Source organism: Oncorhynchus kisutch, linkage group LG15 (genome assembly GCF_002021735.2).
Source record: "Oncorhynchus kisutch isolate 150728-3 linkage group LG15, Okis_V2, whole genome shotgun sequence".
Lineage (NCBI taxonomy): Eukaryota > Metazoa > Chordata > Actinopteri > Salmoniformes > Salmonidae > Oncorhynchus > Oncorhynchus kisutch.
The window spans coordinates 43,852,860-43,869,104 of record NC_034188.2 but is presented as its reverse complement, the minus strand read 5'-3'; the positions used below and the strand labels follow the sequence as shown (position 1 = coordinate 43,869,104).

Below are 16,245 nucleotides of genomic sequence, written 5' to 3'. Positions count from 1 at the left end.
GTTGTTTCAGCCTATCAACATCCAGGATCTAAACTACCCGGTTCATAAACAAACCTATAGCATGAATAAAAATGGATGTAAAGAAAGAATATTATTAGCTATTTTGTAGAATGTGAATGAATGTATAGTCGGCACATTACAAATGACATGTAATTACCACAGGTACAAAGTAAAAAATAAAGGGGCTATATCGTAAAAATTAATAAAAAACAAAATGTGCTTTTTTGTCTTAATCTATGGTTAGGATTAGGTATAAAATTAGCAAGAAGGTTGGGGTTAGGTATAAAAACAGATTTTAAGAAAGATACATGTTAGAAATAGGCGGGGTGTATGACTTTGTGGCTTTGGTAACTAGTGACGACCGTATATTGAGTTCTCTTATCTGCATCAGCGTCCTTCCGGCTTCCAAGACCCGAAAAAGGGTTGTCTCCTAGTTACTACAGCCACAAAGTCAAAATTGACTATATCGTAAAAAATAACGGGGGGGAGAATCGTTTCTTGGCCTTAATTTAAGGTGAGGTTAACAGTGTGGTTACGTTTAAAATCAGACTATGTGAAGAGAAATAGGAGGGATTTAGCCATAATTGTGACTTTGTGGCTGTGGGAACTAGTGAGCCCAACGGAAAGAGAAAAGCCTTGGCTGTGATGCCGCTGAATGATGGCTGCTTTTGGGATCCTGAGTTACGAACACCGGCCACTGAAGCGGCCACGACTCGGACCTCCGGACGTTTATCCTCAAGACCCAAAGCAAAAAGAGGTCAGAAACTTAAATCGTTTCTCAAACCAACGTTGCAAAGACAAATTGACACAAAGAGCCTAGCTACCGTTATTTGGAAAGGAGTCCCATTAGCTAACTAACTACGGTTGCTAGCTAGTCCCAGACGGCTATCACAGGCCCAAGCCAGTCTCTCTAGCAATAACAATGAACAGCTAACGTTACTTGGCTTTTCAGTTTGCTAAACATCAACCAGGTAATGTTAGCTTGATAACAGGAGCATTCTAGCTCGTAGTTAGCTAGCCAACCTTTTCTAACGTAACCAAAATGTAAACTTTACGAGAGATAATTTGGCCATATTTCAAGTGATCAAATTAGTGCACTAACCATTAACGTTACTTGCATGGTTGCAGATTAGGTCAACTTGCTTGCATTTAATGTAACGTTAGTTAGCTAGGTACACAACTCGGATTCATTTTGGGGAAGCTTGATCGATAACAACTAGGTAGCTACTTAGCTAGCATATTTAGCAGCTATGTTAGCTAGCTAAATGCCTTCATTTTCACAAATTGGCAAACGGTTAACATTACCATTGAGGGTTCACCCCAGGATTTAACAAGGTGGTGCTGCTGAGTTCAGCCAGAGGACTCAAGAGATTTTTGTGTTTTTGAACACCTGTAACTGCCAAAAAATTGCCAGAAGGTGGCGCATCGCCTCATACATTCTTTGGGGAGAAGCCTTGCATGTTGTGCTAACATAGCTAATGTTAGCATGTGTGTGTCTAGCTATTATAATCTACAATGTTTGTCTAGCTAACGTGAACTACTAGTTTAGCTACCAATACCATAGCTAGATAACGTTAGCCATATAATTTTAGCTAGCTAGCACTGTCTGGAGTTCTCATTTACTGTGCCAGGAGACTACTTTTGTACAAATTGCTGTGGGAAACTATTGGTCATGATGTAGAGCTTCTACTAATTACAGTGACATGTCAGTTCACTTTCCAGGCATTTTTGGCATAGGATCCTTAGACTTAGTAAAAATAATTGCCCCCTCTGGTCTCTTGGCAGTCCCACCCCTATGGGAGGTCAACTCCCGCTCAGCAGTTAGTACTCTTCTCTGTCTTGGCACCCCAATGGTGTAACTAGCTTCCCCCTGATGCTAGGACAGCAGAGTCCTTGCCCATCTTCCAAAAACATCTGAAACCCTAGCTCTTCTTCGGTTTTGTCTAGAGGGGATACAGCTTTTGTCAATTGACTTTTCGTAGCAGGTCTAGAAGAACTTACGCAGCAATTTTGACAAAAGCTGTACCCCATATAGACATGACCACGTTCGGTGAGGTTTTAGGGTGGACTACATCCCAAAAGTTGTATTGCCGCCCACTACTGGATTCCAAGTAAAAAAGAATGTCATATAGGGGAGGGTTTCAGACATTCTGGATGTCGCCACATCTTTGTTGATAAATGCTGATAAATGTACTTACTACGACTGTGATGTGGTTGTCTCACCGAGTTCTCTTAAAGATGAATGCACAAACTGTAATTCGCTCTGGATAAGAGCCTCTGCTAAATGAGTAAAATGTAAAACTGTAAACTCTATTTTATTATCTAGCTACTCAATCCCCCAATGAGCTATTCGCCATTTGTTTTGTGTTCAGGTGTTCATTGTGTGACTTCATCAACTGCATGGACTGAATTTCACGAGATCTATGTCAATTTCTGTTCCAGGATGAATTGACTGCGTTGAATGTGAAGCAAGGATTTAATAATCAACCGGCAGTGTCAGGGGATGAACATGGAAGTGCTAAAAATGTCAACTTCAATCCCTCAAAGGTGATCTTCTACTCGTAATGTTTCTCTTTGTATCACATGTAGTGAATCATGATTCATGTTGTATGTATAGTAGGATCTCTTGTTCATTGCATACTTCCCTATTACCCCAACAGATTAGTTCAAATTTCAGCAGCATCATTGCAGAGAAGCTGCGCTACAACACATTTCCAGACACAGGCAAACGGAAGCCGCAGGTTAACCAGAAGGACAATTTCTGGCTCGTTACTGCCAGGTCACAGAGCTCTATCAACAACTGGTTTACAGATTTGGCCGGAACTAAACCACTCACCCAGCTGGCAAAGAAGGTAGGACTTTGTTCCAAAAACATCCCTGCGGTGCACATTCAGCAGAGCACTACATTGTGAAAGAAATATGTTGTGTTCTGGCCTGGGGTGGTCTACCAACCTATGCACTGTCTCTGGAGCACATGTCAGTATGAGTTCGAATCAGGCTCACTGTTCTTCAGCACTCTTAAAATGGCTCACTTCAAATTATATCAGCACCCTCACAAACTCAAAATTCTAAAAAATATTCTGCAGCAACATCCTCCATCAAACCTGTTTTGTTAAATTGTGTTGGTGTGCTAGGTGCCGATCTTTAGTAAAAAGGAGGAGGTTTTTGGCTACTTGGCCAAGTACACAGTACCTGTGATGCGCTCAGCATGGATGATCAAGATGACCTGTGCGTACCACGCCGCCATTACAGAAACAAAAGTCAAGAAGCGGCACGTGATTGACCCCTGCATAGGTAAGCAAACACTCCTTAAAATAATATATAGCCTATCCATCCTCCTAGGAACATCAGTTTTTTTATGATTGAGCATTTTCCAGCTACCCCCCTGTGGCCAAAGCTCCTCAATAATGTAACATTCCAATATCCTGGGTGTGTTCACTGCCATTTAGAAAAGATAGGCTGCTTTATCTCTAGAATTTTGCTCAGTCATGCTGCATTAACAGGAGCATATGTCATTGTGAGGAATTGAACTGTTCTTTCTGTCTGCACTGCAGAATGGACTCAGATCATCACAAAGTACCTGTGGGAACAGTTGCAGAAGGTGGCCGAGTTCTACCGCCAGTCTCCCAGCCAGGGCTGTGGCTCTCCTCTCCCGGCCACCTCGGCCGAGGTGGACACGGCCATGAAGCAGTGGGAGTACAATGAGAAGCTGGCCATGTTCATGTTCCAGGTTGGATGGTCCTTTGGTTTGTCTGTTTCTTTGTCTGTTTGTCTGCCAGTGTCGGGTTGCATGTCTGTCTTCAGGTTTTCATATGTCTGCCTGCCTCAACCAGGGACCTATGTCTGATGAGTTTGTGATAAGCAAACTGCAATTTTTTTCACTGAACAGTTTGAAATTGAGTTGTTACTTGGTTAGAATTGTTACTTTGATGTTAGCTTTACACAGTTGTCTGCAATGGCTGTTGTGATAGTATAGTCCTATTTCACTATGTCACTGTATAATTAGTGGTTCGTTGAAGGGGAAAATGTCATGAAACTGCTAGCAAGTTAGCTTATTGTTAGAGGGCCAGTCATTTATTTGTTAAACTAAACCATGAGGTAAGCGATAAGACAATGTATGGATTTTATGATTAAGGCCAGATGCAAACATAGCATCACAAACAAGCAAAAATACGAGCATATCCAAAACATGATACAGACAGACACCACCACGCTTGAAAATATGAAGATTGGTACTTGGTGATGTTGGATTTTCCCCAAACATGCTTTGTATTTAGGACAAAAAGTACCTTTCTTTGCCACATTTTTTGCAGTATTACTTTAGTGCCTTATTGCAAACAGGATACATGTTTTGGAATATTTTTTATTCTGTACAGGTTAGTATTGTGGTGTAACTACAATGTTCATCCATCCTCAGTTTTCTCCCTTCACAACTATTAAACTCTGTAACTGTTTTAAAATCACCATTGCCCTCATCATGACATCCCTGAGCAGTTTCCTTCCTCTCCGGCAACTGAGTTAAGAAGGACACCTGTATCTTTGTAGTGACTGGGTGTATTGATACACCACCCAAAGCATAGTTAATAACTTCACCATGCTCAAAGGGATATTCAGTGTCTGCTTTTTCTACAAATATGTGCCCTTCTTTGCGAGGCATTTTAAAACCTCCCTGAATTAATAGTGAAATGGAGTAATTTCATAGGATTAATTTACGCTAAATACCTTGTTGTAGAAGACCAAGCAATAACAAACGGTTGTTTGCTTGCATCCAGGATGGCATGCTAGACAGACACGAGTTCCTCACGTGGGTGTTGGAATGCTCCGAGAAGGTCCGACCTGGAGAGGACGAGCTTCTGAAGCTGCTACTGCCCCTCCTGCTACAGGTAATGCCTATACCATCCATACAGCACCCATCATCTTAATAATTTGGTGGTTGCTTATGTTTTTCCTATTTCACACAAGTGTGTATTGGAAATGTGTTTTTTGCATATCCCAGCTCCCCCGAGACACCTTTGGAGACTTGAGGTCACGGCCAGGGTCTGCTATTATCAATTAGTGTTAAGTGCCTTGCTTGAGCACATCGGCAGATGTTTTACCTTGTCAGTGCAGGGATTCAAACTAGCGACCTTTCTCCTAGACTATCTTTCTCCTACTGCAGTGATGGATTTCATTCTCCATGTTACAAACCACACATTTCACGTGGAAAGAGTAACTTAAGGAGACACTCGAGATGTAATTTATCTTCAAGAATCAGGAAATGTCCAGGGTTTCTGGTAACTTCTAATTATACATTTGGGGGCATTATAAGCTACTTTTTCAAACTAACTTTTGTGCAGAAATGGTACATTGTTAATATGACACTCTCAGGGTGACGCCAAGCACCAAGTTCATTAGCAGTCTTCTAACAATAACCTAAGTAACAAACGATATCTCAGTAATATTCCCCTGGCGGTGCAGTTTAATCCACTTGGAAGTAAATGTATTTACCTGCACTGCGTTACAGGTTAACTTTTACAGGTTAGTCATTGAAGCTGACTTAACTACCCTCTCCTCTATTTTTTCCCCCCGTATTCCATTGTTGTGATCACATATCAGCTCTGAAGAGTGTGTACTGACCTTGTGAGTCATGTCCCCTCCTTCAGTACTTAGGGGAATTTGTGCAGTCGGCCTACCTGTCCCGGAGGCTGGCCTATTTCTGCACGCGACGCCTCAACCTGCTGCTAAGTGACGGGAGCCTGGGGCCCGGCGCCGGGGGACACCCGGCCCACAGCATCCTGGCACAGCCAGGGAACGCCCTGCCCCCCATGCCCACCTCCCAGCCCGCAGGGGGCAATCAGCCCCAGACCCCATTTACAGACTTCTACATCTGCCCTCAACACAGGCCCTTGGTGTTTGGGCTGAGCTGCATGCTACAGGTACACAAACACGCTCAATAGCCTTCCCACTGAACTGAATGGATTGCTTATTACTGCTACTGCAGTACTATTAATATTACTGCTAAGCCATCAGGCTAGTATGGTACATGACTAAGTTGGTGAACTAGCTTTGGTAAAATGTTCAGTGTTGTGATTGTTTCTGATTTTCCATGTTATATTTACAGTGCCTTCGGAAAGAATTCATACCCCTTGACTTTTCCACTTTTTGTTAGGTTACAGCCTTTTTCTATAATTGATTAAATCGGGTTCTGGCTAGGCCACTAAAGTTAATTTAGAGATTTGTCCCGAAGCTACTCCTGTGCTGTCTTGGCTGTGTGCTTATGGCTGTTGTCCTGTTGAAGGTGAATCTTAGCCCCAGTCTGAGGTCCTGAGCTCTCTGGAGCAGGTTTTCATCAATGATCTTTCTGTACTTTGTTCCATTAATCTTTTCCTCGATCCTGACTCGTCTTTCATTCCCCTGCCGCTGAAAAACACTGACACAGCATGATGCTGCCACCACCATACTTCACCGTAGGGATATGCCAAGTTTATTCCAGTCTGGCATTCAGGCCAAAGAGTTCAATCTTGGTTTCATCAGACCAGAGAATCTTGTTTCTCATGGTCAGAGAGTCCTTTAGGTGTATTTTGGCAAACTCCAAGCGGGCTGTCATGTGCCTTTTACTGAGGAGTGGCTTCTGTCTGCCACCACTATCATAAAGGCCTGAATGGTAGAGTGCTGTAGAGATGGTTGTCCTTCTGGAGGGTTCTCCCATCTCCACAGAGGAACTTTAGAGCTCTGTCAGAGTGACCGTCGGGTTCTTGGTCACCTCCCTGACCAATGCCCTTCTCCCCAATTGCTCAGTTTGGCCGGGCAGCCAAGAGTTGCCGCTTTCTAGGCAAGCCACACTGAAGCATGCATTAGAGCACCAGCTGTTCCCGGACGACTGTGTGATCACGCTCTCGGTAGCCAATGTGAGCAAGACCTTAAACTTCTTATGGGCAGGTGGGACTGTAGCGTCCCACTCGGCCAACATCCGGTGAAATAGCGTGAAATTCAAAAATAACATTTAACATTCTTAAAAAAATGTGTTTTACATCCAAATTAAGCTTAACTTAATCCAGCCGCGGTGTCAGATTTCAAAAAGGCTTTACGGCGAAAGCAAACCATGCAATTATCTGAGGACAGCGCCCCGCATACAAACACACAATCATATTTCAACCATGCAGGTGCACCACAAAAGTCACACATAGCGATATAATTCATTCCTTACTTTTGAAGATCTGCTTCTGTTGGCACTCCAAAATGTCACAAACATCACAAATGGTCCTTTTGTTCGATAATATCCGTCTTTATGTCCCAAAAATGTCCATTTATTTGGCGCATTTGATTCAGACATGCCTACAAAGTATCTAATAAACGCGCATCAAAACAGTAGAGTCCACCTGGAGTGACACTTACAATGAATAGCACTACTTCTTCATTTCTCAAAAGAAAAACATTGAACAATTTCTAAAGACTGTTGACATCTAATGGAAGCCATAGGAACTGCAGCCAGGTTCCTAATAATATGGATATCCCATAGGATATGGGATGGTTTGAACTTGGTGTTTTGCCTGCCATATCAGTTCTGTTATACTCGCAGACATTATTTTAACAGTTTTAGAAACTTTAGAGTTTTCTATCCAAATCCAAATTATATGCATATCCTAGGTTCTGGGCCTGAGTAACAGGCAGTTTACTTTGGGCACGCTTTTCATCCGGATGTGAAAATACCCAAGAGAGGTTAAACAGGCCAACATTCACAAAGCCACGGGCCAGACGAATAACCAGTAAGTGTACTCAAAGCATGCTCAGACTAACTGGCAAGTGTCTTCACTGACATTTTCAACCTCTCCCTGACCGAGTCTGTAATACATACATGTTAAAAGCAGACCACCATTGTCCCTGTGCCCAAGAACACAAAGGTAACCTGCCTAAATGACTACTACTCACGTCGGTAGCCATGCAGTGCTTTGACAGGCTGGTCATGGTTCACATTAACACGGTCATCCTGGAAACCCTAAACCCACTCCAGTTTGCATACCGCCCCAACACATCCACAGATGACGCAATCTCAATCGCATTCCACACTGCCCTTTTCCACCTGGACAAAAGGAACACCTATGTGAGAATGCTGTTCATTGACTACAGCTCAGTGTTCAACACCATAGTGCCCTCCAAGCTCATCACTAAGCTAAGGACCCTGGGATTAAACACTTCCCTCTGCAACTGGAACCTGGACTTCCTGACGGGCCACTCCCAGGTGGTAAGGGTAGGCAACAACACATCTGCCACACTGATCCTCAACACGGTGGCCAGTCAGGGGTGTGTGCTTAGTCTCTTGTATTCCCTGTTCACCCACACTTCGTGGCCAAGTACGACTCCAATACCATCATTAAGTTGGCTGACGACACAACAGTGGTAGGTCTGCTCAGACCTGGCAGTGCGGTGCCAGGACAACAACTTCTCCCTCAACGTGAGCAACCCAAAATATCTGATCGTGGGACTACAGGAAAAAGAAGGCCCAACATGACCCCATTCACATCGAAGGGGCTGTAGTGGAGCAGGCCGAGGTTTCAAGTTCCACATCACCAACAAACTATCATGTTCCACTGTGTTCTTGTCGACCTTGATTAGGTCCCCAAGAAATTAGGGTTACCTGCCTTGTTCAAGGACACATCAACAGATTTTTTTTTTTACATTGTCGGGTATTCAAACTGGTGACCTTTCGGTTACTGGCCCAATGTTCTAACAGCTAGGTTATATGCCGCCCTATTGTCAGTCACATCCCTAAATTCTTATTCTCATCGTCTTGGTTTCGTCAGAGTATTATGCTGTGCTGTCCCAGTGCCCTGGTGTGGCACTACTCTCTGACAGATAGCCGGAACAAGACTGGTTCCCCACTGGACCTATTGCCCATCTCCCCCTCCAACCTGCCCATGCCAGGGGGCAACGGCACCTTTACACAGCAGGTAAGGCCCAGAGTCTGGTTCTTGTCAAGGTTTCTTCCCACCTAGGGAGATATTCCATGCCACTGTACCTTTGGCATTAGGTTTGGATTATGATCCTGCTGTTTGCTGCGCAGCACTTTGAGACTAATGCATTAGTCGATTGATTGAAAGGTTAACATCATTGCATGCCTCTTGCCTACTAGATTGAGATTTGTATTTGTCCTCTCAGCTGTCCTATTTGTATTAAGGATTTCCATTAGCTGCTGCCAAGGTAGGGTCCAGCAACATTAAGGCAGTTCTATACAATTTAAAATATTACATGACATTACATTTCATAACACATTAAGTGTGTTCCCTCAGCCACTACTTTACTACCACATATCTACAATCCAAAATCGTTGTATACGTGTATGAAAAGTGGGTGTCTCCTCACAGGCCCTGCTGTTCCTTAAGGTGTATTTGTTTTTTAAAATCTGATTCTACTGCTTGCATCAGTTACCTGATGTGGAATAGAGTTCCATGTAGTCATGGCTCTACATAGTACTGTGCTCCTCCCATAGTCTGTTCTTGACTTGGGGATTGTGACATGTCTTGTGGGGTATGCATGGATGTCAGAGCTGTGTGCTAGTATTTTAAACAGACACCTCGGTGCATTTAGCATGTCAACACTTACAAAGACAAGTAGTGATGAAGTCAATCTCTCCTCCACTTTGAGCCATGAGATATTTACATCCATATCTGCTTATCTCAGTCTTATCTATGCTTTTACATCAGGTCCGTGCAAAGGTGCGAGAAATAGAGGAGCAGGTCAAGGACCGAGGGCAGGCTGTGGAGTTCCGCTGGTCCTTTGATAAATGTCAGGAGACAACTGCTGGTAAAGAAACCGCTGTTAAGAGGCACCTAGAAAATTACATAATACATCCAGACAATGACTCTATGGGCTGTTTTCCCTGACAAAGATTGAGACTAGTCTTGGACTAAAAATCAATTTCAATGGAGATTCTCCATTGAGCATGCTTTTTGTCCAGCCCTAGGATTGAACTGTATTTGGGTTATCCAGCCCTAGGTGCGTAAGGGAAATGGAAGTGAGCAACATTTAGTGTTTTACCTCATTTTTCTGCTTTCACCAGGCTTCACCATTGGGAGGGTCCTACACACCTTGGAGGTTCTAGACAACCACAGCTTTGAGAAGTCAGACTTCAGCAATTCCCTGGATTCCCTTTACAACCGCATCTTTGGCTCGGGCATGAACAAAGATGGTCACGAGGTAATTTTTTCCCAATCAATATTGTAGTGGTCTCTAAGATGAGCACTCCTGCATATGTCAAGTCTGAAGACTTTAATGATTTGCACTTGCAGATGAAAAGCCAAAATGTAAAGTTTGAGTAAGAGCCCAACAAAAACTGCGGCGAAAAGAAAATCTGCTTCCTCAGATTCCATTTGGACTAGTCATTACAGTATATTTTTTATTTTATTGAACCTTTATTTAACTTGGCAAGTCAGTTAAGAACAAATTCTGATTTACAATGACGGCCTAGGAACAGTGGGTTAACTGCCTTGTTCAGGGGCAGAACGACAGATTTTTACCTTGTCAGCTCAGGGATTTGATCTAGCAACCTTTCAGTTACTGACCCAACGCTCTAACCACTAAGCTACCTGCCCAATAACACATCATTTCTTCTTCTGTGGACAATTAACTGTGTTCTATTCAACTCTTTTCTATTTTATTACATTCTAGAAACACTACGTAGAAATCTCCAGACACAGGTTTCCGTGCTGTATGGTCTTTGCCCTGACATGTTTCTCTGTGTAGATGTCCCCTGATGATGACGCAGTGGTGACCTTGCTGTGTGAGTGGGCGGTGTGCTGCAAGAGGTCTGGCCGCCACAGGGCCATGGTGGTGGCCAAGCTACTCGAGAAGAGACAGGCGGAGATCGAAGCCGAGGTGAAGGAGAGGCGCACACACAAAAAGCACACACACACAAAAAGCACACACACACAAAAAGCACAACGCACCGTGACTGCTCCATAATGACACGGGCCCATGAGTCACTCAGCCACAGCTGTTCCTGAGGATTCTCCTTTGTTGCCTCTTGAAAACATGTCTCATGCAAAAGAGATTTTTACCTTGAGATTACATAAAGGATCAAGATGGCCACACCCCTTTTAAATAACAAGATTTTACATTCTGTCATAAGATGAGGTATAGGTTTTTGTATTTCCAGAAGGCTATTTTTCTTTGCAATGTTGTCTAAATCGTTTAATGAAATTGTACTACCCCTGTAAGGTATATTTGTTCAATTGCAGTGGTTCTCACACTATGCGTATGATTGAGAGTTCACAGAGGTGCGGTGAGTCAGAGGTGGTGGATGAGAAAGGCTCGGTGTCATCGGGCTCTCTCTCGGCAGCTACCCTGCCTGTGTTTCAGGACGTGCTCCTACAGTTCCTGGACACTCAGGCCCCCGTGCTCAGTGAGTCTGCCCTTCACTTCATTCATACTACTATTTAATTATATTCCCTTATTTTGGTTGTCTGCAGCTCTGTCCCTAATGGCACCCTATTTTCTATAATGTACTACTTTTCACCAGGGCCCTGCACTATAAATGCAATATAGGATGCCGTTTAGGAGCCAGCTTGGCTCTCTGCATCTCTTAATATTGTTCCTTATTCCAGCACCCTTTTGGATTTACCGTCTCCCGTTGTTATGCACTACTATGTCTCTGGGACTTGAGCTATGCTGTACTGCGCTGGTCTAGTTACACAACCACTCTATTGCTGAAAAGGACAATGTGAAAAGAAAACATCCGCAACAGCACAGTATTGATTCGAGTCGGCACGATAGTGGGGAATGGGTATTGGGTTTGCTAAACTTAATAAGGGTCCTGTGCGGCTTAGTTGGTAGAGCATGGCGCTTGCATCAGGATAATACGTTTGATTCTTGCTTGGGCCACCCGTACAAAAATGTATGCGTGCACTACTGTTAGTTGCTTTGGATAAAAGTGTTTGCTAAATGTCATATCATATTATAAACCTTTCTGTTACTGCTGCTAATGCTGGAGTGTATAGTAACAAACTATCTCCCTCTGTCACTCCTCCTTAGCTGAGCCGAGCAACGAGAGCGAGCGCGTGGAGTTTTCCAACCAGGTGCTGCTCTTCTGCGAGCTCATCCGCCACGATGTCTTCTCCCACAACATCTACATGTGCACGCTCATCTCCCGCGGCGACCTTGCCTCTGACTCCCACCTGCCTCGCCCCCGTTCCCCTAGCGATGAGCCCTCAGACGAATCAGAGCGCAGGGAGGCTGGCAGCAGTGTCAAGAATGAGGCATGTTATGTGGAGGCGGCTGCTGTTATTTCATTGTGCATGATGAATCGCCCTACATTTGAGTCGTTTAGCAGATGCTGTTATCCAGAGCAACTTACAGGAGAAATTAGGGTTAAGTCTCTTGCTCATGGGCACATTGACAGATTTTTCACATGGTCGTCTCGGGGATTCGAACCAGCGTCCTTACGGTTACTGGCCCAACCTGCCGCCCCATCAGTAATAACATTGCTTTTGAATTAATTTGGGGAATAAATATAGTATTTTTTTCTTTTCGCAGGACACTGGTCTCTCAGAGTCAATGGAGATTGATCACAACTCGAGTACTAATTTCGATGAGGTAAGCATCATGTCTCAGAAATTGGCATCCACTGTAATGTGCACTAGTGAATATTCTCCCTGGCACAACTATATAGTATTCTTAACTGTACTTCATCTTACTTTCCCATTGACCTCTGGATAACCTTTCCATCCTGTGTACAGCCCTATTAATTTTAGCTGTCTCTTTTTTTGTAGATGTTTTCTCCCCCCATACACTGTGAGTCAAAGGGCAGCCCCTCCCCCGAGAAGACTGCCCAGGATCCTGCCTTTCCATTGGTGTACGAGCAGCCCCGCCACATCCAGTATGCCACCCACTTCCCCATCCCCCAGGTAAGCAGTCCGGAGAAAGGTTTTTGCTAGCTCAGATGGATTTTAATTCTGGGTTAGCAGTGCAACTCTAGACATGTTAGCCCTCTGGGCAAAAGCCTAGGCTCTGGGAGTGAAGTTTACTCATCACCCAGTAAAGCTTTGTGAACTACTTTCGCTACATTGGTAACAAACGTTTGCAGGTTTTCTGGTAATGCTTTTCACACAACCTCCACTACATATCCTATGCACAAATGTACTCACTATTTGACACAGTTATCCCTTTGAGCTAAAGACTAGGCATTCGCTAAGGGTGCTAACACAAGTCTACAGATCTCAGATAACTCATAACGACCTGCCGCTTTCAAGGAGAGGGACACTAATTAGGATACTTAAAATAAATTACGCTTTGCCCTCAGACGAACCATCGAACAGGCAAAGAGTCAAAGATTGAATCCTACTTCAGCGGCTCTAACGCTCGTCGGATGTGGCTGGGCTTGCAAACTATTACGGACTACAAAGGGAAACCCAGCCGCGAGCTGCCCAGTGACGCGAGCCTACCAGACGAGCTAAATGCCTTTTATGCTCGCTTCGGGGCAAGAAACACTGAAGCATGCATGAGAGCACCAGCTGTTCTGGACGACTGTGATCATGCTCTCCGTAGCTGATGTGAGTAATCGTAGTCCTGATGTCATAGTTATTTTCGGTCATAAGAGATGGTAGCGGCAACATTATGTACAAAATACAGTTGAAGTCGGAAGTTTACATACATTTAGTTTGGAATCCTTTAAAACTGGTTTTCAACCTCTTCAATCATGGGAAAATCAAAATAAATCAGGCAAGACCTCAGAAAAAAAATTGTAGACCTCCACAAGTCTGGTTCATCCTTGGGAGCAGTTTCCAAATGCCTGAAGGTACCACGTTCATCTGTACAAACAATAGTACGCAAGGGACCACGCAGCCGTCATACCGTTCAGGAAGGAGACGCGTTCTGTCTCCTAGAAATTAACGTACTTTGGTGCGAAAAGTGCAAATCAATCCCAGAACAACAGCAATAGACCTTGTGAAGATGAATTGTTTGGCCATAATGACCATCGTTATGTTTGGAAGAAAAAGGGGGAGGCTTGCAAGCCAAAGAACACCATCCCAACCGTGAAGCACGGGCGTGGCAGCGTCATGTTGTGCAGGAGGGACTGGTGCATTTCACATAATAGATAGCATCATGAAGAGGGAAATTTATGTGGATATATTGAAGCAACATCTTAAGACATCAGTCAGGAAGTTAAAGCTTGGTCGCAAATGGGTCTTCCAAATGAACAATGACCCCAAGCATACGTCCAAAGTTGTGGGAAAATGGCTTAAGGACAACAAAGTCAAGGTATTGGAGTGCCCATCATAAAGCCCTGACGTCAATCCTATAGAAAAGTTGTGAGCAGAACTAAATAAGCGTGTGCGAGCAGAGCAAGGAGGCCTACAAACCTGACTCAGTTACACCAGCCAAAATTCACCAAACTTATTGTGGGAAGCTTATGGAAGGCGACCCAAAACGTTTGACCCAAACAATTAAATGCAATGCTACCAAATACTAATTGAGTGTATGTAAACTTCTGACCCACTGGGAATGTGATGAAAGAAATAAATAAAAGCTGAAATAAATAATATCCTATTATTCTGACATTTCACATTCTTAAAATAAAGTGGTGATCCTAACTGACTCATTTTTACTGGGATTAGTTGTTAGGAATCATGAAAACGTATTTGACTAAGGTGTATGTAAGCTTCCGACTTCAACTGTAAGTAAAAAAATAAGTTGCAAACGAAAAACCACAATCGGCTGGGGGCGCGCAAAACGTCTGCCTTCTCCGTCGCCATCTGATGTGAGTAAGACTTCTTTAAACAGGTCAACATTCACAAGGCCGTGGGGCCAGATGGATTACAAGGACCTGTACTCAGATCATGCGTGGACCAACAGGCTGGTGTCTTCACTGACATTTTCAACCTCTCCCTGACCGAGTCTGTAGTACCTACATGTTTCATGAAGACCACCATAGTCCCTAGGCCCCAAAAAGCAAAGGTAGCCTGCCTAAATGACTACTGCCCCGTAGCACTCACGTCGGTAGCCATGAAGTGCTTCGAAGGGCTGGTCATGGTTCACATCAACACCATCATCCCGGAAACCCTAGTCCCACTCCTATTTGCGTATCGCCCCAACAAATCCACAAATGACACAATCTCAATTGCGTTCCACACTGCCCTTTTCCACCTGGACAAAAGGTACACCTGTGTGAGAATGCTGTTCATTGACAGCTCAGCGCTCAACACCATAGTGCCCTCAAAGCTCATCACTAAGCTAAGGACCCTGGGACTAAACACCTCCCTCTGCTACTGGATCCTGGACTACAAGGTGGTAAGGGGAAGCAACAACACACCTGCCATGCTGATCCTCAACACGGTGGCAAGTCAGGAGTGCGTGCTTAGTCCCCTCTTGTACTTCCTGTTCACTCACGACTCCATGGCTAAACACCGTTCCAACACCATCATTACGACACAACAGTGGTAGGCTGACGACACAACAGTGGTAGGTCTGATCACTGACAGCGATGAGACAGCCTATAAGGAGGTGGTCAGAGACCTGGCAAAACCCAAAAGATCTGATCGTGGGGCTACAGGAAAAAGAGGGCCCAACATGCCCCCATTCACATCAAAGGGGCTGTAGTGGAGTAGGTCGAGAGTTTCAAGTTCCTTTTGTGTCCATGTCCCCAAAAAACTATCATGGTCCAAACACACTAAGACAGCCTTTTCCCCCTTAAGGAGACTGAAAAGATTTGGCGTGGGTCCCCAGATCCTCCAAGTTATACCGCTGTACCATCGAGTGCATCACCACCTGGTATGGCAACTGCTTGGCCTCTGACCATAAGGCGCTTCAGAGGGTGTAGCGTATGGCCCAGTACATCACTGGGGCCAAGTTTCCTGACATCCAGGACCTATATACTAGGCGTTGTCAGAGGAAGGACCAACAATTCTAGTCACCCAAGTCAGACTGTTCACTTTTTACACTGCTTCTACTTAATGTTTATTATCCATGCATAGTCACTTTACCCCTACCTAAATGTACAAATTACCTTGACTAACCTGTACCCCCGCACATTGACTTAGTACCGGTACCCCCTGCATATAGCCTCGTTATTGTTACTTTTTTTAAAAATGTTAAACTTTTTTATTTAGTAAATTTTTTTCGATAATTTATTCCTTGAACTACATTGTTGGTTAATGGCATATAAGTAAGCATTGTATTCGGCACGTGAAAAATAACGTTTTGATTTGAACAAGCGGGTGCATCTGTGAACTACCTGTGGAACTACCTCCACTATGCATGTGTTGACTCACTGCA

General features: G+C 44.1%; 1 protein-coding gene across 2 annotated transcripts in view; it reads left to right on the top strand.

The window, feature by feature from the left end:
- Positions 1-387: 387 nt before the first annotated feature.
- The window catches only part of LOC109905333 (mediator of RNA polymerase II transcription subunit 12), a 93,823-nt gene continuing 77,965 nt past the window's right edge, over positions 388-16,245 (top strand). The window contains exons 1-15 of one of the 2 annotated variants that reach the window (XM_031790313.1): positions 388-757; positions 2,443-2,547; positions 2,661-2,852; positions 3,135-3,294; positions 3,555-3,730; positions 4,773-4,883; positions 5,643-5,915; positions 8,781-8,927; positions 9,681-9,780; positions 10,037-10,173; positions 10,720-10,851; positions 11,251-11,377; positions 12,007-12,230; positions 12,508-12,567; positions 12,744-12,878. In XM_031790313.1, coding sequence (XP_031646173.1) covers positions 656-757; positions 2,443-2,547; positions 2,661-2,852; positions 3,135-3,294; positions 3,555-3,730; positions 4,773-4,883; positions 5,643-5,915; positions 8,781-8,927; positions 9,681-9,780; positions 10,037-10,173; positions 10,720-10,851; positions 11,251-11,377; positions 12,007-12,230; positions 12,508-12,567; positions 12,744-12,878 — 2,181 coding nt within the window. In that variant the 5' untranslated portion in view covers positions 388-655. The remainder of the gene's footprint in view (positions 758-2,442; positions 2,548-2,660; positions 2,853-3,134; positions 3,295-3,554; positions 3,731-4,772; positions 4,884-5,642; positions 5,916-8,780; positions 8,928-9,680; positions 9,781-10,036; positions 10,174-10,719; positions 10,852-11,250; positions 11,378-12,006; positions 12,231-12,507; positions 12,568-12,743; positions 12,879-16,245) is intronic. The other variant, XM_020502639.2, reaches the window with a different exon arrangement.